Below are 22,300 nucleotides of genomic sequence, written 5' to 3' on the forward strand. Positions count from 1 at the left end.
CCGGATCAGATGCCCGAGCCACCTCAGCTGGTTCCTCTCGATGTGGAGGAGCAGCGGCTCCACCCCGAGCTCCTCCCGGATGACCGAACTCCTCACCCTATCTCTAAGGGTGAGCCAAGCCACCCTGCGGAGGAAACTCATCTCAGCCGCTTGTATCCGCGATCTCATCCTTTCGGTCATTACCCAAAGCTCATGACCATAGGTGAGGGTGGGAACGTAGATCGATTGGCAAATCGAGAGTTTCGTCTTGTGACTCAGCTCCCTCTTCACCACGACGGTCCGATACAGCGACCGCATCACTGCTGCCGCTGCACCAACCTCTCCATTAATCTCACTCAATTAATGTCACCAATCGCATAAACAAAGACACTGTAGAGTTAAACGGTTTTATTTCATAAGCCAACAAGCCAATTCAAAGAAAGTGCACATTTTAAGGCTTTTACCACCTCAAGGACGTAAAAAAAGTTAAATTGAGTGCAACAAACAACAGCCTTAACATATTTAATTTGGAAATGCATGGCATTTTAGATGAAGGCCAATGGAAAATACAAAAATATATATTGCACGTTTAGCCCGAACATTGAAATGCCTTAATATTCATGATCCTTTGGATCTTCTGTTTGAACAATGAAACAGACTCAAGTGCTAATTTAACATTTACGTGCATTGCAATTTGTCGCAATGTTGTGTTGGAATCATCATCGACTGATGTTTTGGTCTATTTTCTCAGTAATTCAGCAGACACATTACTGAAGTTTGGAGGCAGAAAGTCACGCCACAACATGGCACAACATCAGCTCCCGGACTGGACAACGTCCCACCTTTTCTCATCCTGAAGGGTGAATAAGAGCAACGCTCTCTACTTGTAACACAACTCTGGATAGACGTAGCAGGTGATCTACCAGGGTTTAACCTACTGAAGAAATCTGGCTTCCAGTAGCTTTTGATATTAGAGGCAAGACTCCACGTTTGACAGAAAATGAAAAAGAGCTGGAACTTCACGCTTGCTTCTCTACATTAAGGTGGCGTCAGAGATATACGCCAGCAGCCAATATGAAGCACCAGTGCTCAGCTCTGGCCACTGCTGCTGATGCTGTGCTTGCTGTTTTTGGGTGTCTTGTTGCTGTTGCCCCCAGGAGTCGCCTTGTGGTCATCGCCAGTCAGCAAGGCTTTTATCTCGGACGGGATCTTGCCTTGATCCATGGCTGAGCACCACTGTTTGTACTGAAGAAAGACACAGTGGAAATAATTTAAATGCAGGGTTGGAGCTCGTCTCTCGATGTGGATGGTATCAAATCAATACAACAATTAGTCTGAGAAAATATTTATCATAAAGCAGGGCTAAATTCAAACACAGTGGTACCTCGGTTCTCGACCACAATCCATTCCAGGCGGCCGTTCGAGAAGCGATTTGTTCAAAATCTGAATCAATTTTTCCCCTTACAATTAATGGAAAAAGAAATAATGCGTTCCAAGCCTTAAAATAGGCTTTTGTAGGAGTGAATGTAGAGTGTCTGCTGCAGGTGCGCTGTTTGTCTATGTGGGAGGGGTTGCTGAGTGAGTGACGTCTCTCCAGAAGTGAAGAGGTGCCCGGTGCGTGTCCAGCTCTGAATGTGCGCTTCTGTGCAGTTTGGCTGTGACGAAGTAATAAACCACGTGACGCTCTGTCCAAGACTCGCCTCATCCCTGTCTGAGCTCCAGCCCACAACAGGACATCAAACCCTGGAGTGAGCGCTCCAGCCTCGGAGGTGTGGAGAGCGAGCGCCTCCCCTGAGACACTCTACCACGGTCCAGTGCGGAGACAGGAAAGGTTTTACACCTCAATATGAAGAAGAAACAGCCAGTAAATGTAGCTAACGGGACACATCTGCATACAGAGGCTGCGTTATACACAATAACAAAGCACATCGTGGGTCAGCTGATCGGTCCGCACACGTTATGTTTTTTTCCGGCCCCTTTCGGGGGCGTTCAAGTTCTGGAGTTTCGTTCGAAATCAGAAGCAAAAAAATCTCAAAATTTTTGTTCGAACTCCGATTTGTTTGAATGCTGGGACGTTCGAAAACCAAGTTACCACTGTATTCAACAAAACCCTCAAATGACTATTGTCAAGGATTAAGTGTATATTTTAGCGTGAATAGCGGTGCTTGATTGCGCTCTACGACCCATAATAGACACAAATGACTGATGATACTAGTGATCTACAGCAGAACTATATATTTGGGAAAAGAGCAATAAGGTTAATAGATGTGGTAAAACAAAGGCGTCACAAGACAGGCTGAAGACATGTATGGAGAAAGAAGACCATAACAATAGGACATTCATGTATTGTTGAAATAAAACAATAAAGAAATCAATGTCATGTACCATCTCCAGCTCCTCTCGCAGAGCACAGATTGCTCTCTCTTTGCTGGAGACCAGTTCCTCCAGGTACTGGTATCTTAACTTCTTCCTGGCTCGACATTCCCGGGCACTCTGTCTGCTTCTCTCCAATTTGGCCTTCAGGTCAATCTTAGCCGGTTTTCTGCCCCGTTTCCCCGGCTTCTTCACCTTTCCAGCGATCGTCTGAGGACAGAAGACAAAGTAGACACTATGAATTTGGATAAATAATGCCATTCAAACAAATAATGTAGTTGTCAGACGAGTCAGTTACAGGTGCCGTGTGCACAGTGATATCAATATCTATCATCTGGTACCACAACGGTGAACAAATACGTCAAGAAAAAAAACGAATTAACGGCCGTTTATGTAACAGTAAACCAATCGATATCTTAGCACTATTAGCATGCTATTTCTTGTTACGAAACCGGTCTCTACATGTCACCGTTTTTCACACGTCAAACTAGCAACAACCAACTTGGTTCGTTGAACGTTATTACTAGGCTAAAAAGAGTCGGAACAGATAGAGTAAATAGACTGGAAACAGTCAACAACGCACACGACAAGCCCTCATGTCTTTACCTTGTTATCATCCATCTTGTCTCCGCGATCGTTTTGGCGGCTAAGCTCCTGTTAGCTTCAGTCGGCTGAGTCTTCGACAACGACGGATAGATAACAACAAAGTCAGACACCAAATCGGGGCGATAAATAACCAGTCAAGCAGATTCAAACTGCCACCCAGATTACGTGCCGTTTTCTGTTTACATTCTGTGTAAACATGACGTCATGCTACGTCGTTTCCGCATTATTTTTTCAAAGCAATAAAAACTTTATTGATACATACGGGTGTTTCTGACGGTACCGACGTCTCACCGTAATGTGAACAGGTTTGAGCGTTCAAATCTGTCAACAGTTCTGTCAACCAGACCACTTCTGATCCAAGATTTTCTGGGGCCATAGTAGTCTTTCCATCCGGATGTGATTTTGATTTTTTTTTTTTACCTGGAAAACGCCTATCTTTATCTTGCGTCTTCTGTTTGGTTCTTTAACTCACGACCCAAACTTAATATCCGAGAGTAAAGATCTGCATTTATTCCAAAAATAGAGCTTGAGAGACATCATGTGCTACATTGCTACTGCGGCACATTCAGAAGCTCAAGATCACAGACATTAATAATGGAAAAAAAATATTCTCTCAAACCACCCACTCACGATTAACCAGAGTTAGTTGTAGGTCAAATATTTGTGGTAAAAATAAGTGTCACCAAGCTCGGCAGATCTGTACTAAAACAAAACAAAAAAGCAGTTGTTGAATGAAAACCAATTGACTTTGTTTACTCTCAGCTGGTTTTACTAACTTAAAAGAATGTTTTATTTTACACTGCACACGGTCTGGACAAACATGGAGCCGCACATGTTTTGGTCACATATTTAAATACAGTGAGGTCACAGTTTTTAAAACATACATTACATGTTCAAATATGTGTTCTTTACAAACAGCAAGACGATAAAACATTATCCAGAATTTGCAACATTCACAATATCTTGAGCTATGATCAGAACTGAGGGCGCATGTTCATGTCAGCAAAGTGATTGTCAGTAAAAAAAGTCTTTGTGTGGGATAGTACTACATGAGCCTGTACTGTATGAATGATAGAATTGTGTCCTGCTTCACACCGCTAGACTGCACACCTGGTGTGTCCAGTGGTGGAATAGAGCTGAGCCAGAAGACAAAGCTTTTTAATTTCAAAACCAACTTCAATGACGTACACGGCCTAAATCAGTGGTGGGCAAACTGGTCCTCAAAAACCTGTGCCACCTCGGCTCTCTGAGGACCGGTTCGCCCACCCCGGAATGAACTTCATCAGGCTCACAACACCCTTAACAATGAGAGTTCTGTCCTAAGTAGAACCTTCTTTAAAGGGGGCACTGAAGCTGGCTTTTGCCAATTCAATTTCGAAGAGTATCCGATGGGTCGAGCAAGGTGGAGCCACCCCTGACCCTGGCCCTGTGAAGGTATCTGTAGAAAAGCAAATGTGACTGACAAACAGACATGGCTGTGAACAAGTATAGACATGATTCAAATAAACATATGAGTAAGACAGTAATCTATTAATCCTATGGACATTTGTCTCAGTAGATACAGTAGTACAGCCACAGGAACAAATCAAATTCAACAGAAATTACAGGAAGCTAGCCAGTACACAGGTGAAAATTGCACAATTTGGCAAAAAACAACTTACAAATCCTTCGTATGGCTCCTAAAACGTTGAATACACATGATAAGCCCTTCATACAATTCAACACTTTCTGGATCAGAGCTAGTATGCTGGCTTATGCTAACTGTCCCAGTGGATGATTGACTTTGTGCTGTGTTTTGAAGGCCGGGAATGTACTCACTTTTAACATGTACTACAGCCTGTGCAGATTATTTTTTTTACTGCTACATCCATCGTTCATGATCTGAGTATATGTTTGTGTTGGCCTTCTTCACTACTCATCTGTTAGCCTCATAACTACTTAACATGTAGAGTATTTGTTTATTCATAGTGCAGTATAAAACAATAAATAAATAAAAAAAACATCAAACATAAATTCAAATAAATATTAATATAAACTCTAACATTAATAATATCAGCATTTCCGATCAACAGAATCCCCCCGCGCCCCTTGAAGACTTACATTTTGATGCTCACTTGGAGCACTGCCTTCATTTTTGACAATAAGTAAACAAAAACTGACAGCCATCAACCATGACAAAGCTGAAGTAGAACCGTTTAGACAAATCTAGCTAGTGTTTTTTAATTTATGCAGGCCAGTCTCGAACAGAAGACTGTGCCCTTTCATGCTGGACGACTTGCACCTTACAATTCAAATTTTGGTTGGACAGCTTTCTGTCTGAAGCCAACAAACACACAAGACAGACACCACAGGGACAGATCTCAATTACAAAGTCAAAAGCGAGTCCAGTCCCGCGCCTGGCTTTGTACAGTCACACACCATCCGTGGTGAAACTAGACAAAGGTGTTTGGAGGGTTTGTGTTTGTGGGCCAGGCCACTTTCGGTGCCTTCATCTCTCGGTCTTGAACAGAGTCCTTGGTGACAATTTTCGACTGCACGGGGATGTCCACCACTCCAATGTAGTTCTTCTTGGCCATGCGAGAGCTGGCTGTGATGGTGTAAGCGTTACTGCGGTAGCATTTCATCGACGACATACAGAAGGTTTCCCTCATGCCCCGCCTGAAGTTTGCGTTGTACACTGAGTACAGAGTGGGCTTGGATGCAGTGGAGGTGAAGGAGATCCAGGTGACTGCAGTGAAGAAAAGAAGCCCCTGTCGGTCAGGACCGCCTGACTCGCTGGGATGCCACAGCTGGGCGATGAAGAACGGGGTTATGGTGAGGAAGAAAACTGAATTCAGCATGAGGAACATCTTAATGGTTTTGACTTTAGTCCGAGGGACAATGTTCATCGTCCGGCGCACAGAGTGGCCGTCAGCCCCGATCCTCCAGATGTAACGGATTACTCGTTGATAGAAAGTTACGATCAATCCTGCAGGGACCAAAAACCCAACCAGAAGGTGGAGGGCAGCATAGGTGACACTGCCCCAGCTGCCCTGCAGGAAAAACTCACAATGGCCTTCTACAGATGTGGAGCCATAGAAGAAGAAGCAGGGGGTGACAAAGCCAGCGTCGAACAGCCAGGAGGCCAAAATCATCTTCTTGGCCTTCTCCCTCGACACCTTGAAGCTGAGAGGGTAGACGATGGTGTAGAAACGGTCCACAGAGATCGAAAGAAGGACGTAGACCTGCACCCCAGGACAGATGTGCTGCAAGTAGCGGACCATCTTGCAGGCTGCAGCGCTCAGTGGCCATCTGCCCGACGTCACTTGCAGGAGGATGAAGGGAGCGCAGCCGAGGCTCAAGAGGAGATCGGCACAGGCGATAGCCACCACAAAATAGTTGGTCGTGGACTGCGTCCTCCGACTTCTGTGGATGACCAGACACACCAGGGCATTTCCAACAATGGAGACTAGCCATAGAACCCCGAACACCAAGCCTAAGATGACAACCTCGCCGGGGGTTAGCTCATAAGATATGGAGGTCTGGTTGGGCTGCGCTGTGAACTCCTGGTGTGTGCTGAAGGTTGTGGTGGGTATGTTTGCCGGGCCTGGGGCCGTCGAGTTGTCCACCTCCGAGAAGTTAAACGTCAAATGGTGTGAGTAAGACGGAGCGTAGAGGGACGAGACCACACCAAGTCTGTTTGCTGAGGCATAAACCATCGTTACTCTTCTGGCAGGAGACCAAGCTGGAGAGACACAAGCAGAGTCCGTTTCATTTCTAAAGAAAATTTAAAAAAATGGTGAGGTCGCAACAAGAAATTGCAGATATGTAATGTTCTTTTATGTCAGTGACCAAGAGGCTGTTTAAAATCCTCCGCCGTCTGTGGGACAGTTCCACTTTAGACAACTCACCTCATTCTTAAGTCTGCATGTGTGTTCATCTGTGCAGCAGTGGAGGCTAACACACCTTCTGTGCTGCTTATGGATTTCAATTAAGCTGAAGTGGGACCTGTTCCACCGAGAGCCTGATTTCCTCTGAGTCTGCCTACAAAGATGTACAGAGGCTGCTGAGGGGGAAGCTGGTGTGTGCGGTTGCCACATCAGACCCAGGCACTGAACACAGCATTTTTCTCACACCGTCGACACGAGAGAGCACATATATGGATGGAGAAAGAGTGTTGTGTGACCTGCGAGGACAGGGCTATTCAACTCGGTCCTCAAAGGGCCGTTTTTTTTTTTTTTCAAACAGTCAAGAACACATTCAATTGACAAATTAAGTGTGGTTGGTTGTCAGTGATTTGAAAGTAAAGGTTGATATTCATAATCTTATATTGCCTCAATGACTGTTTCAGTGTGATAAAACTCATGTATCTGTACTTAACTTAATTTGTACAGATACATGAGTTTTATCACACTGACACAGTGAGCAGTGCTAGGAAATTAATATCCCGACAGTAAACAAAACAAGCATGATTTTCTGCCACGGTGATTCTCTGGCTTCATTTTAGAAATTATAATCCAAGTTAGTTGCCTTAACTGGTACAGGTGAACATTTTATTTTTGCACTTTCGAAATTGTATTCGCTATTCAACAGCATGAAAACATAACGCAACCAAGTCAACTGAAACAACTGACAGCCTCGCAATACATATATAAAATCACAGGACGATCCGATAAACAAACACAAATAAGGATTCTACATGGGACTAAGAGGATCACAATTATACACTAGCGCATCTTTAGCCAGGGCTAAATGTAATTCAAGGCCCTTCCAAGCTCTTGTAGGACACATGGACTCACATTCCTGGCAGGATGTGGCCCCTGGTCCTTAAGTTTGGCACAGAAAATACTACTATACCACCTCACAGAAGTCACTGAAAATAAACACCAACACTTGTTGGTAAGATTATGAACCCGGATAAATGTTACCAAGGCGCAAAAAACCAACGTCAGTAGCTACTGAAATCGTTCTGAGTGACATGAGAAAAACCGTAGAAGCAGATGGTTTCCTCAGGATCGGCGGTGAACATCCAGAGGACGCGTTGATCTTGTTTGGTAAACAAGTGCAGCTACCGCCGACAGCCGCACGGACCGTCCACCGGCAGCTGTTGAATTCAGAGGGAAACAACACGCGCAAGCATCGACGTTTCAAAGCGGATCCCATCGTCTCTCCTCCCAACATGTCCTCCTGCTGATTCAGGCGGGAAGCAGCGTCGACTCACCGGCTCAAAGAGACTCTTCATCCCGCTGAAGGTCCGCCATTAGACAAGCGCAGGCCAGGCGCACATGACGCTCGCTCGTCCGTCCAGATGTCTGTCGCCGCGTCTTCACGCAGCAGCTGAGGATGATGAGGCTGCTGATGAAGAGGTCGACGTTTCCCCGCTGTTTCTCACAGAGGCGGGCCGACGCGGCGCGCGGGCCCGGGCACAGCCCCCCAGCACGTCCCCACCACCTTCCATCAGATCAGGCTATAAGAAAGTGCAACTTGGATCCGGATCACCGCCACACCTGACCAACAATTGTTCCTTGACCCAATTCACGCATCTCATCTCAATCTGTCCCAAACTTTTCAAGTCATTTTAAACACAGACAGACGAACCAACAATGAAAGCAGAACCTCCTTGGGTGTTGTAATTGGCGGAGGTGACTGGAATTAACATTCTTTGTTTGTCTTGGGTTGTGACATCACCGAGGTGAGTCACGGAGCACGGCTGAAGCCAGTCCTACAGTGTATGGAAGATGATGACAAACGCCACTTTGTCTTTGAGTATGTTTTAAACTGACAGCCAGAATCGTATTTTTCACATTTGCCATCACCTCTTGAGAATCTCTCCTGCCTCCACACTGTTTTTTTTTCCTCATAAGATTTCATACTATGATGTTCCCTCCTCCCTTTTTTGATCACTCTAGTAGTCTGGAACCTTGTATATCTTGTTAGACCCTTTATACATATTGTTGCATATTTGGTCGATTTCTTCTTGATTTTTTGCAGAGGATTTTGCGTTTCTCTTAATATTTTAGCAGGTTGCAACTGTGCTTTTTTTTTGCTTTCTGTCATTGACTCTGTTCTTCCTACTTTATAGTGGCAATTTCATTCATTGTATACGTCATTTTGTTTTAGCTATTCCACACTTCCGATTGCGCATATTACATTCTAACTACTACTGCATTTGTGTTATTACCCCACCTTTTGTCTGATATACTTCATGCTGAAACATTAACCCAATGAGAGAAGCTTGCCACAAAATGTAAAATTCAAAGAACAAAAGAGGGAATTCAATGATCGAATGACAGAGGAGAGACTCTAACCACAGAGGCCAGACACTGTGTGCATCAATGTCTATGACAAATTCATCTGAAAACACACAGTGATGTGTTTGACTAGAGCGCCTGGTGCGTTGTGAGAAGCAGACGATTAATGATCTATAAGTAACTGGGTTATTTATTTTTAGAATTTGAAAACGCAATACATATGCATAAAGGTCAAGTGAAGAACCAGATTGATTTCAGAGGGAATATGCTCCGATCCTAGTGGCGTCTTCCACAAACTTCAGAGGCTTCACTGAGCGAGGACCCTGAGGAGAGATGTATTTAAGAAGATGCAACTGTGTTCTGAACTGCACAAGTAAATTATGGGGATGAGGAACAGCCAACGTCATCGATTTAAACACTATGCTTTCTGGAGGCGTGACGTCAGTAGCTCACTTCGCCCGAGAAGCAGCTGATGACATCGCAGCCGGTCATGTGATCAGCTCGACCTTCGAGGGCCGAAGACGCGTCGCCTCTATAAAAGGAGATAAAGGAATCCATCTGCAGGAGCGGCTCTACTGCTGACGGGCTTTGCTGTCGCAGCATATCACCATGACAACCGCAGCAATGAGGAGGCAGTGATTTTCCAACAGGCCTGGTCGCCATGGCAACCAACAATGGAGAGGATGGGGGGGAGAAAGCTGAGACAACAAATGCTGTTGGAGAGGAAGATGGATCATCGACCTGCTTTTAATGAGTCCATACTTGACCTCTGAGGATAGAAAACATGAAAGAACCTGTAGAACTCAGGATGGAATTTCTCTGTTGAACTACCGGAGTGATTACTTGATATTTTGTGTTGGTGACTTGTAATTTTGAATGTGGCTCAACTATTTTTCTTACAATTCAATAAAAAAAAAGAAAATGTATGAATATCAGAGTGAATAACAAAAACAAACCCCACAAAAATGGCATATATTGCATGAAAGAAAGACAAAAAAATACCCAAAGATTTCCATAAAATTCTTACCATCAATGATGTCATGCATCTGGCGGTAGGTAGCAGGAAGATGAATGCCATATTGACAACACACTGTTACACAAAACAAAAATATGTCTTGTGCGTTGACCCTATAAGCAGCAACCACATACGTTACTGTAAGTTCTAAAGTGATCAAACACTTTCACACCACAACAATATGGACTGGCTGTTTATTTACAGACATGCAGCATCATGTGATCTTCCTTCCTGCTGAAATGTTGACTGTGCAAATGTTTCTATGGTCAATTTAAAGTTAACACAATTCGCCCCCCCCCCCCCCCCCCCCCCCCCAAAAAAAAAAAAAAAGAAATTATGGAACAGTACAGTGACATAACAGTATTACAAAGACCAAGTTCCATTTAAATTTAGAATAACATGATTGGTTAAGACATTCCCGCTCAAACTGAAGTAACAACAAATTAACATTTCTGGTTCAAAAAGTACCTCTTGTGTGGAACAACAGAGGAGTAAATATAACAGAATCAATAAAAAGCATTTTTATCGACACGCTATAGGACTGTTAAGGCAGATCAGCCAATTCACACCGTAGCTTGAGAGGGTGTGTAAACATTCAGGCTTCCATGAACAGCGATGCCACTTTACACTGAGAGAATATTCACAGTTTGGTATTTACAACAGTGTCAAGAGCACATTGGTCCCTTTGATTCCATTCATCCTCTTAAGCCCCCATCCAGTGTCAATGTGCCAAACCTGAAACAAAAAGCGCAGTTTTTAACCGATATGAAGTCAAGGATTTAAAATGTAACTACATTTCAAATGAAACACAAACTCTATAACCAGTACCGGTTTATTTAGATTATATGGCTGTAAGATTGTTGATTGATCAGATTAGATCAGATGGCCTACATTTATCCCTCAGTAGCTGCCCATGCATTTGTTTTTCTAACCTGTGCCAGGTACACTTTACTATCTGGCAGTTAATAAATATTGCGGTGAGTTTATGACCGCGTAATAACATCTTAAATGTGGTGGGAGAAGAAAAAATAGATTATTGTGCCAGGAAGAATCTCAGATTATACATCAATAAATGAGAGTGACATGTTTTAACAAAATTACAAAAACAAACTTCCGCAATAATCAAGTTCTGTGAACTGAAGCGTAAGGTCCAGGAGTTTCTAGCTGCTGTGGTAGGACTGACAGTCAGAGCGCAGTTCTGAGCGAGAATCATGATACAAAATGTCAAATTCAATTGCCCAACATTGGAATTAATATAAAGTTCCCACTGACTTTCATGTTTGACACACACTCTCAGCAGCGCCCAACACAGGATCCCCAACGCTGCTCTCTCTTTTGTCTCCGATTTACATGCCGTGGGCATCATTAGTGTTAGTGATATAAATGCTAATGTGGTCTTCCACATGTCCTCAAACTGTAGCCCGGAACATTATCCCCCTCCCGTCACCCTCAGCTACTCTTTTCTTTGTTACTGAAAGTAATTCTGACTTGAGAACTATGAGTCTAGCTCGCTATTCGGTCGTGTGCTGAAGGAGTGTGAGCTCAGCTGTTTCATCTCAGTGACAACGCACGAGTCTCAAGACCAAAGTTTTATTGAGACAGGAAGTGCTGACCTCTCCAGGAAGTGGTTGTTTTCTGCCAGCTCCTTGACGACCCCCTCCATCTCCTCCTTCAGCTTCTTCATCCTGGACAAAAAGCATGATGTTGAATGGTGAAAACATTATGAGTACGATGATGATGATGATGATGAAGGAGCTTTACCCAAGCGTCATCTCCACCAGCGTGTTCTGACTCAGATAGGCCTGAGGCTTCATACCACTGGAGACCAGAGGAAGAACCTTCTGAGGCAACTGCTCCTGCAACTGGGCACACAGTTACATCAGTAAGACAGCAACTCCTGCAGGCCATGGAGGAAACTGCACCATCGCCTGGTCAACAGCGGTACTGGAAATTCAACGCTATATGGAGAGTGGAAACGAATCACTTCAGGGGTCTATTGCTCTGGTGGCTTTGCATCAGGATCCTCCAAGTCTTTGCCTCCAGTTAAGAAGAATCAGACTGATAGAAAGGGGGCTGATCAGAGAAGTAAGCGCAGACTGTGGTACCTTAATGGCTCGCTCCATCATCATGGTGACCTCCTTCTCGATGCTGATCAGCTGACCAGACAGGCCCAGCAGCTGTTTCCTCACATGATGCACTTTCCTAAAAACACAGCACGCAACCACACAGCTGTTCAGTCGGGCGATCAGGAGGAGTGTGATCAGTGGAGATGGGAGACGATAAAGCCATGCTACCTCATCCACTCCTCACTCTTGGAGATGAAGAGTCTGTACTTCATGGCACACTCCTCAGTGAACAGAGACCGCGCTTTGCTGGCATGAAGGACCAACTTCTGTCTGCGATTCGGAGAAAGACACTTGAGCGCGTGAGAGGAGGGAGAGAGGGATGCAACCCTGCAGACTTACTTGTCAAATTTGTGGATCTGCTCCTCGTTGTACGGCAGACCTACGCCAGAGAGGCACAACCAGCAGTGAAAAACACAATTTCCTTTACACCTCAGTCGCTTCGGAACTTACGTCGCTCGGCTTTGTCCTTCTTAAACTGCTGGTAGATGGCGGTGATGGCGTCCAGCAGCACCTTGATTTTCTCCACGCTGGTGAGAAAGAAGTCAAAATCAACTTTTGACGACCCACTGAGCAGATACACACACAAACACACACACACACATACTTCCTGTCTTCGGGGTGAGTCCCCACTTGCTGCGACCAGCCGTCGGTCAGGAGCCCTCCAGGGAGGAACTTGCTCTTGATCTCCTGTGTCGTTCGTTCAATCGGTTCCAAAGATCCAGCAATCTAAGGCCAGAAAAGTGTGAGACTACGTGCTGGGAGGAGAAGCCAAGCAGGTTTATCTCATCATGCACACGTCCACACATTACAACCTCTTGTCTAGTCATGTCGGCCCCATTACTTCTGCAGCTCAGCTGCCTCTGTTTACAGTATGGACCAGAAATACAGCTGTCCCTCACTGGCAGTGACCACCACCAAGACAGATGGAAACTCACTCTGAGAACTTTCTTGTGCATGTCCGAGATCTCATCGTACTCGGTCGACAGCATGTTGGCCTGCATCAGCACCTCGTACCTGCACAGGACAAACCTCTCAGTATCCCTTTGTAAGACACATAATCGTCAGTGAGTAACTCACAGCTGTTCGGTTCTCTCCAGAATCTGAGTGCAGAAGTTGCACAGATGGAAAACCTCTGACTTCTTGTGCAGAATCTCACTGTAGTCTTCTTTCATCAACTCTCTGGAGGGGTAGACACTTAGTTAAAGTTTATGCTATGAACTCCAAGACATGACATCATAGGTTTACAAAAGGATGAAGGCTCCAGCTCTGACAGATGCTGGGGATATTTTTTAATCCTCAAATGCGATTTTTTCTTGAGCAACAATAATAAAAGTGCCTTTATTGCAATCATATAAGGACACAGGCAGAGAAAAAACATGTTTGTCTTTCACCATGAAACTCTCACACGTACATTAAGCCACGAACACCTTTCCGCACCAGCTCCTGATAAACCAGCAGTAACTCTGATGTTTGCCACAAGTGTCCGACGTCGCCTGCAAAGGTCTGAAGAGCAATCAAGGGTCAGACACAAACTAAGGTGCACGACAGTTTCTCACAGCAGGTAGAAATGTAGAGTGAAAAAAATACTGTTGAGAAGCAACATCAGGACGAAAAAGGTGAGAGATTAAACACCAAAATAAGCGGCTCAAGCACCTTGGCATAGCTGGCGTCCAGGTCAAGGTCATAGCGAGGCTGGACTTTTGGGGGGCAAGCTGGAAAAACAAGAAAGAGTTGTGGGTGAAGGTCAATTCAACAAACAGACGATCTGTTAGATACTTACGGTCCTCAAAGATCAGCCCCACGGTGGCCACAGACTCACGACTGATCAGCATGATGGGATTGTCTCTGGAGGTCTTCGGGAAGCTCTTGGCCTGGCGGTTGGGGTCCAGGACGAGGCGACGACCCTCGTACACAAGCTCCTGGTTGTGAAGGGAAATACTGGTTGTGCGTGCCAGCAACTCTTGGAACAGTGATGCCCTGTGGACAAATGAGCAAAAGAAACTGTAAAAGGAATCCTGCTTTTCCACGAGGGAAGCAGCTGTGGTTAGGGCTGCCCGATTGTGTAAAGGGTAAGTGTAAAACTCGAGTGGGAGAAGTTGGCGTCTCAGATTCATGTTCATGGGCTGAGCAGTCAAGGAGGAGCAAGACATCTGTGGACATTCAAGATATCGATGTGAGTAGGGAAAGTCTCGATACCAGCATCGATACTCGCACCAGTACTGGCCTAATGTGCTGTACTCGCTCTCATCAAATACTCGCTCATGACAGCACCCGATACCTACTTGCAATACCGCTCATGCAGGTATGGTAGGCAGTAAAGCACATCCTGGCAGACGAAACAAATGGGAGCTCACGTGTTGTACTCGTGGATATAGAGGTGGTGGAGAGTGGCCTGCTGAAGGCTGAAGACGTAGACCACGGTGCGATGCAGGATGTCGTTGGTCTCTGCGAAAAACTGGTCAAAGCCCCAGCACTTTTCCTGGTCGGCCTCCAGGATGTTGGCCAGGACTGGAGTCAGGAGGCCTTGCAGACCCCTGCAAGAAACAATTATGGTAGACCAGCGTGAGCACCTCCATGACAAAAGGAAGGGTCGAAGGGGGTTGAACGTTTCAAACTAAAGCACCAATCTCTTACAAGAATTTGCTTTTTTCTCGAGAGAAAAATATTTAAGAGAGTCAGGGAGAAAGAGAGAACGTCACACAAGGACAGTAGTAGTAAAGTATCGGAATAAAATAAACATACGTGCAATTATAAAGACAGCCAAAAAGGCAATTTTAACGCTGAAATAATGACATAGAATTAAAAAATGCTCCTCAAAGTTTAGTTTAAAAAAAAAAAAGAATTTATCTCCTTCATTGGTAAGTTGCGTTTTCAGAATGATATCAAATAAAGTGAGTACCGTATTTTCCGGACTATAAGCCACTACTTTTTTCTCGCAGTCTGAACCCTGCGGCTTGTAAAACGATGCAGCTAATATATGGATTTTTACAGGGATATTCCAATCAATCGGCCACCGATTATGAAAGGCTGAACTCGTTGTGATCTGTGAATGCCGACCACTGCCTGTCATTGCCGGTCACAAAATCCAATCACAACGGCCGTTCTGATGAGGAACCTCCCGCGGTTTGTGATGCGTCCGCTCCTCCCTCCCGACTGGCCACTCGCTTGGCAACGGCGTGTCTAATGCGGAAGCTTTTTTCAGTCTGTCATGTCAAGTTTGCATCCTGCAGCACATGCACGTTAAAAGGTGTCAACGCCACGAATTCAATACGATATTTAAAACACCAGCACTTGACGGAGCACAGAGAGTTTTCTGGTGCTCATGAAAGTGAAACTGCAGGAACCAGCGGTCACTCGCATCACTCGCCGGTCTGAGCGTGACGTTCAGAACGCAAAGCATATTGCCCGAGAAATAATAATTAATTTCACCGCGCCAGATGAGCAGAATCCGCTGCAGTCTTGTGTGTGTCAGATGCAGCGTTCGCGGTCCACCACCTGAATCTGAAACTTTTGCAACCGTCCAGAGTGAGAACTTTCATGAAAGAGGTTGAAGACAGCTGCTTCAGCTGAGTGCTCTCCCTGTCTCTCGGAGCATCCAGTGTTTTTAGAGAAAATAAAAAATAGAAAATATTGAGCTTCGTCACATCAAGCCGATGACATCACGGGCATTTTATTTACCTTTAAAGCGCTCAAATTGCGCTGTTTTTGCCCGCGTGTCCGCAGCTCTGCTAACAGAGACGATCTACTGGAGGGTGAAAAGAGCGCTTTCTGAACACTTAAAATGTAAATAAGATGTGAGGAGTTCATGACTGGAGTTCAGAACATTGGCAAGATTGTTTCATGAGTCAGTCTCAACACTGGACCCCGTTTTCAAAACTAGTACTAGAGGATCGCTAGAAGTGATTCTCATGCATTTTCTGTGGTGCAGAAAACAACGGTGCACCCGCGGCTTATAGACTGGTGCGGCTTATGTATGAACAAAATCCATTTTCCTTCTTAGATTTGGTGGGTGCGGCTAATATTCCGGTGCGCTCTATAGTCCGGAAAATACGGTAATGAGAAAGCAGCATGAAGGCATGGTCTCACTTGGACAGGCTACAGGACACAGGCATCTCCCTGCTCCACTCAATCTTCCCATTCTCACACTTCTGGTGACCGGAGATGGTTCCAGAGGGCTTCTCCGTGATGATTTTATACCTGTGGACGATAGACCAGGGTCAGCTCTGGGAGCCACTTGTTCAGTCTGAAAGAGCTCTCGGCCTCTCACATGACTTCCTTGTTCCGGCGTGGTCCCTCAAAGGGTCTAAAGGGAAGACTGCCTGTGGCGGCGTGATAGAAGGTGACGCCGATGCTCCACAAATCCACTGTGGCACCGTATTTCTTCTGGTGGTCTTTTCTCAGGACGGCACGCTCGTACATGTCAGGGTGCTGCACGGATGGAAGATGACAGATTACAATGCGGAAATAATAATATTAATCATGAAATCTGGTCCATTTATATACAACTTAGACAACAGAGTATAAAGTGAAGCGACCTCTAACTCACCAGATATTCCTCAGTGCCGTAAAGGGACACAAACTGTTCGTCGTCCTCCAGCTCTCGGGCAGCTCCGAAATCTGTCAACTTGTAGACAGAGCGGCCATCCTCACCGATCACTCTCATGATGTTTCCAGGTTTGATGTCGCGGTGAACAATGCCGTACTCTCGCAAGTGGTTCATTCCCGCCACTAGTGGGAGCCAAAGAGAGGTCATGTTCAGTTCAGAGCAGTGATTCTTAACCATAGGGCCGGGGGCCCACGGTTGGGCTGCGAGTGCCTCCTAGAGAGCCGCTAAAAGTTTTTTTTTTGTTTTACACCTCTGGTCCGTGGGACGCCCAGTTTTAATACATTAGCCACATATGGTGGCAGTAGTGTGTCACTGAATTGACTTGACAGCTGCATATCTGTGATAGATAGATACTAACTATCAAGAAGTTATTCAAAAGAAAAGATAAAGAAAGTGACGGCGCCCACAACAGTAAAAACTGTTCATGAAAGCACCTGTTGAAGCAGTTTTGAAAATGAATGACAACATTTTATGGAAATACTTTCATTTACTTACTTATCTTCTTTGGAGTTTAAATAAAATATATTATTTTTATTTTAAGATATTTGACATGGTTCTGTTATATTTATTTCATTCCAAAATTATTTTCAGTTTTTCCAATTTTCTCAACAGTTTGCATCAAGTGCATTTTTTTTTTCTTTGGTACATTTGATGAATATGACTTGCACCTGGTTCTGCTGCTGGTCGGACTTTTCGATGACAGATATCTTTCTGATGATCACATGGTTTCATGTCATTTCACAAGGTTTTGGTTTATTTACATGTAACTAGATTAAATATGGTCATTGATCAGAAATGAAATCAAGAGTCATGAATCAATTCTATTCCTGGTGTCCATTTGTTCTGGGAAAGGTGGGCCCCCGAGATCAAAAAGGTGAAGACACGCAGGTTCAGAGAGTGCGTTTGTCAATCCCTACAGTCAGCAGGAAGTATGGTTCCTACAGAGTCCAACACAGCTGGCAGAAAGAGAAAAGAAAGATGTCAGATTTAGACTCACCAACATCATGCAGGACGATGAGAAACTCGTCCTCCGGAAGCCCGTAAGCGTTAGACGACTCCTCCAGGACGGTGTAGAGGCTTCCACAGGGACAGTACTCCATCACCAGCACCTTATGACGCGTGTTGGACTGAGGGAGGAGATGGTGGGGAAGGATTTAGAAACGAAGAAAAGATTCCGGATTCATGGTTTTAAATGTAAATGTAACGCAATGTCTTGCAAGTGTTTAGTTCACTGCCAGTCGTCTGAGATACCACAAGTTAGAGAGAGTAAGTTCAAAGAGTAAATTACCTGCAACCATTAGAGTGCTCCCTAATAGGAGGTGAGTCAGTAAGACGCACGACAATGATAACTTGTCATTTATAACTGGTTACATAAATCTTTATATTGACTTTTATGATAAACTTTAACAGAATTGAAATGCTGGGGCCTGATCTTCACAGAGCTAATGATGCTGCCGTGTGCTCAGTGTAGGTCTTAAAGAATGGCTCAGCATGGAAAGCCAAGTGGTCCAAGGAGGGTCAACCAGCCGTTAACAATAACAACAACAACTGAATGGCTCAAATACATTTTGATTCAGCAATGTGAATGTTGTCTTTCATCAAAACATCACGTAACTGTGCATGTAGTTTTAGCTGGTTGTTTGCCTCTTCAGTCAACATCGGACATGACATACTGACACGTACAGGATAAGACCCCAGTGCAACTTTAGTAGGCAGGTGGACTAAGGACGGACACACCTTGAGTTTAATGGAATATAAAGTATGTAGAGTATACGGGAAAAACTCCCCTGGCAGCTTTACAATAGCAGGCATGCATTAACATGACGCACAGTCCAAAGATTGTGGAAACTATTGATAACAGTGCAGTGCAAGGTTTAAGGACAATCTTGAAAGGGATTTGCTTAATAGCAACCAGACTTCAAATTGTTTACTCCAGAAGGACGCATTGTACAATAAACAGGTTCTGTTGATTTTTAAATCCTTTCAAAGATAGAGGAATCTCTAGTATGTGGTGACGTGGTGTAACATTTCAGCCCAGTTGACATCCTGTGTAGGCCTTTAGGACACACCTGTTTAAAATGTGCCTCGTCCGTCTCACTGTTTTCTATTCAGTGACTGTGTGTTACTCAGAGTGGCTACTAAACAAATTAAATTAACTCACTCTTTACTTCACTCTTAGGGAGATCAAAACCATCGACACATTGAAAAGAATTACAGCTACCACAGAACTTCATCATAGGACTAAAGCATAAGCAGTGTTCGAAAAGATTCCCCATGTTTAAAGGTAAAGACATCATGAATTACCTTCATTTAAAGTCCATCAAAAATGCTTTGTTTTGCCCGCCTCTACTCACAACCGCTGGATTAAACTCCATGGCAAGACACACTTAGACATTAAAACCACAAGCATCCAAAGCCCCACTTCCCCATCAGTCCAACTGAGCTGAGGTGCACCGTCCTGTCCTCACACTTGGTTGCTTAGAGATGAACATAAGCAGAGCCCCTGCTTTGGTGACTTACTGGTTCATGGAGAGGAAAAACATTTGAAACGTATGCATCAGTCAAGGATTTAGAGAGTAGTTGCTCTTTAAGGAAGATATTCTGTGTCGGGTTTCATGAGCCTCCAGTCTCATTCACACTGACCTCTTCCTCCACAGCGAAAAGCTTGACGATGTTTTTGTGGTTCAGCTTCTTCAAAACCTCGAACTCCCTCATCTGAACGTCGAGCGGTCTCAAGAAACTGAGGTTGTTGAAAACTTTGACAGCATACAGGTCACCCGTTTTCTGAAAAATAATTCAAATAATGAACTCATCAAATCACCGCTGGATAGTTGTATAAGAAACCGGGCGGCTCCCCCGGGAAATCAAATGTATAATAGACGGAACTAAAAAGCAGAACTCACTAGTGCAGCATGCCGTCACCTGAACACTGCACAGTAAGAAAACATGGCTGACCACGAGAGCCACGTCTCTATAGCTATTTCTTACACTCTACATCCCGACTCTGTGTAACTTATCGGCAGTTACTGTTTTAATTTGTTGTATTAATGAGCCGCACAACACCTCCAGCCCAAAGGTCCTTTTGCCCAAACCCACAAATGACACAAATGAAAAATCTGCCACAAAATCAGGCATTATTAGCTGCAATAAAAAAAGCACGAAATCCTGGAGGGGCTGAAAAGGGGAGCACTTACCTTGTGTCTGCCACGGTAGACGTTGGCTGTGGCTCCCTGACCCAGCAGGTCAGAGATGAGCCACAGGTAGTTTGTGGTGCTCTGCATCCTTGTGGCTAAAATAGAAATGTTAGTAGGTTCATCAGGTTCACAATTTTTTTTTTTTTACGGTGACAGACATTCATATTGTACAGAAGAGTAAAGATAAAGTTGTTTTCAATGGTTGATTGTGCAGCCCCTCATCTTTCCTTCGCAAGTGAAATGGCGGCTCATTTTTCAGAAATTTTAAACGTAGTTTCCTAAAGATATTACATGAAGATAAACGCATGACAAAAGAATATTAATATTTTGGAGTGTACAGCAGAAAAAAGAGAATTACATCACAGTATCGTAAACTGAAAATGAATAACAACTAAGATTCCTAAATATAACCAATAACTAACTATTACAGCGTGTATCTATAATCTAGCGTAATGCCCTTCGTTTACGCTTCAGTCAATTATAATGGAGTCTTGCATTAAGTGTGAAACTTGCTCTCGACCTGCTCACCTGGACAAGATTTTAGAAAAATAAAAAGGCTGGTGGCTAACAGCACCACACTCGTCATACTGGTCTCAAAGACCCTTGCAAGTCCATGTACACACAGCTACAGTGAAACCGAATGGCTCTTCTTCAGTTGCTGAACTGACGACATCCTCTTCCTCTGCTATGATTTCTCCAACAACTGACTTTTGCTTTACTTTTACTTATATTGCAATTCATTTTTTAGGGAACAAAATGGCCTGTTTAGGGGCAAATAAGTTAGAACTGCAATATCGCAATCACTTGAATAATTTCAGTATCATAAAACCAAAAACAATCCATGGTAAGACACGAATGAGTTACACCATTTATATATACATACTACTACTACTCTTGATTTCTTTTTCTTTTGTTTAGTTGGTGCAAGAAGACCTCAATTTCACTATACACTGCGACGATAAAGGACAACTTTAAGCGTTTTATCCATGGCTCTGATTCAATACTTAAATATTTATTGTCTCATCAGTCAACAATCTATAATCTATAACTATTTGTCACACACACTGGCAGAGAGACGAATTGATAATTATTTCTTCCCAATATGCCAGCAAGCCTACTATACTACAACACAACTGTAATACATTGGTATTTGGCTCATAACAATTGTGTCTCACTATATTCACTATGGTTTTAATTCTAAAGCAAAGTTAATCAGTGTCCCAGTCACTCAATATTAATCGTTATTTTCTGAGGTTCAGTCTATTAATGCATACGCACGACGTCACGGTGGGAAATTCCCATCAGGCCTCGGATAACTCGAAGCAGTTGAAACGTTATTTTAATCTATATTCAGCGACACCGAATACAACAGAGCGACATGGTACGACAAAACTAGTTCATTTATAAGTACATACATTTATCTCTCCGTGGACCTGAAGGTCCGCTGTCAACACTAGATACTAAAACCGAGCCGCGCTCGAACCCAAGCGTTGAGGGCGATGGACATATTGGGCAGTCAACTGACCTGGGAAGCGATAGTCCATACCTGCGCCACGCAAAACCGCTAGTGTTTCCAGTTTTGTTTATTTCCTTACCTTATCTTCCTCCGACGACTCCTTCTCCTCGGCTGGTTTCCTGGTCACGTGAAATCTGCCCACCAATCAGCATGCAAAGCTGGCGTCACGAAGGCGCTTTCTCTTACCGTAACTCTCCGTTTACTACGTCAACAACAAAAAAGATGCCAGTTTATCAACGATATCTCCCAGGGTTAAACACATAACATTAGGATCAACATGATTTCAGTTCTAACATTTGAAAGCCACGATGATCATAATTGTAAAAATAAATATGTATATAAATATTTTTAAATGACCGTGCAATTACGGTTACCAGAAATGAAACCGAAAGGAAAGTGAACTAACTGAAAAATCTTTTTACCGATGTCAAAATGTCAAACCTGTTAGGAATACTGAATAAAAAAATAAAAAAAACTTCTCAGGATTGTCAATTCTAAGTAAATGTCCTCAATTTATTGTGGCACTCCCTGAGTGACGTGACGCCTGTTTTGTGCCATGAGGCCCGTTTCCCCTTAAGTCTCAGATTTAGGTATTGATGAATGCGCACCAGGTGCCGCCTGTGGTCTCCTCACACGCACGTTGGGTGGCACCAGC

At 44.1% G+C, this 22,300-nt stretch overlaps 3 protein-coding genes across 4 annotated transcripts; all 3 read right to left on the reverse strand.

Annotated features, from left to right (window-relative positions):
- Positions 1–372: 372 nt before the first annotated feature.
- On the reverse strand, positions 373–3,167 carry crebl2 (cAMP responsive element binding protein-like 2). The gene is made up of 3 exons (XM_053863169.1): positions 2,959–3,167; positions 2,365–2,562; positions 373–1,224 (listed from the first exon to the last, which is right to left on the reverse strand). The coding sequence occupies exons 1-3, from the start codon at positions 2,971–2,973 to the stop codon at positions 1,069–1,071; spliced, it is 369 nt and encodes a 122-aa protein (XP_053719144.1). The 5' UTR covers positions 2,974–3,167; the 3' UTR covers positions 373–1,068.
- A 558-nt stretch (positions 3,168–3,725) lies between these two features.
- Positions 3,726–8,681, reverse strand: gpr19 (G protein-coupled receptor 19). The gene is made up of 2 exons (XM_053862756.1): positions 8,159–8,681; positions 3,726–6,682 (listed from the first exon to the last, which is right to left on the reverse strand). The coding sequence occupies exon 2, from the start codon at positions 6,654–6,656 to the stop codon at positions 5,391–5,393; it is 1,266 nt and encodes a 421-aa protein (XP_053718731.1). The 5' UTR covers positions 6,657–6,682; positions 8,159–8,681; the 3' UTR covers positions 3,726–5,390.
- Positions 8,682–10,519: 1,838 nt separating this feature from the next.
- Positions 10,520–21,798, reverse strand: tbk1 (TANK-binding kinase 1). 2 transcript variants are annotated; one of them, XM_053861324.1, is made up of 21 exons: positions 21,725–21,798; positions 20,130–20,224; positions 19,579–19,719; positions 17,933–18,062; positions 16,876–17,057; positions 16,597–16,757; positions 16,416–16,526; positions 14,684–14,863; positions 14,110–14,306; positions 13,983–14,041; positions 13,741–13,832; positions 13,407–13,508; positions 13,265–13,343; positions 12,934–13,055; positions 12,780–12,856; positions 12,669–12,708; positions 12,498–12,599; positions 12,309–12,405; positions 11,965–12,065; positions 11,817–11,888; positions 10,520–10,938 (listed from the first exon to the last, which is right to left on the reverse strand). In XM_053861324.1, exons 2-21 carry the CDS (start codon positions 20,214–20,216, stop codon positions 10,899–10,901), a joined length of 2,172 nt encoding a protein of 723 aa, XP_053717299.1. In that variant the 5' UTR covers positions 20,217–20,224; positions 21,725–21,798; the 3' UTR covers positions 10,520–10,898. The 2 variants fall into 2 exon arrangements, with proteins under 2 accessions (XP_053717299.1, XP_053717298.1); XM_053861323.1 differs by having other exon boundaries at positions 21,655–21,740.
- Positions 21,799–22,300: the final 502 nt, after the last annotated feature.

The sequence above is a fragment of the Synchiropus splendidus genome, chromosome 4 (genome assembly GCF_027744825.2).
Source record: "Synchiropus splendidus isolate RoL2022-P1 chromosome 4, RoL_Sspl_1.0, whole genome shotgun sequence".
NCBI classification, from domain to species: domain Eukaryota; kingdom Metazoa; phylum Chordata; class Actinopteri; order Syngnathiformes; family Callionymidae; genus Synchiropus; species Synchiropus splendidus.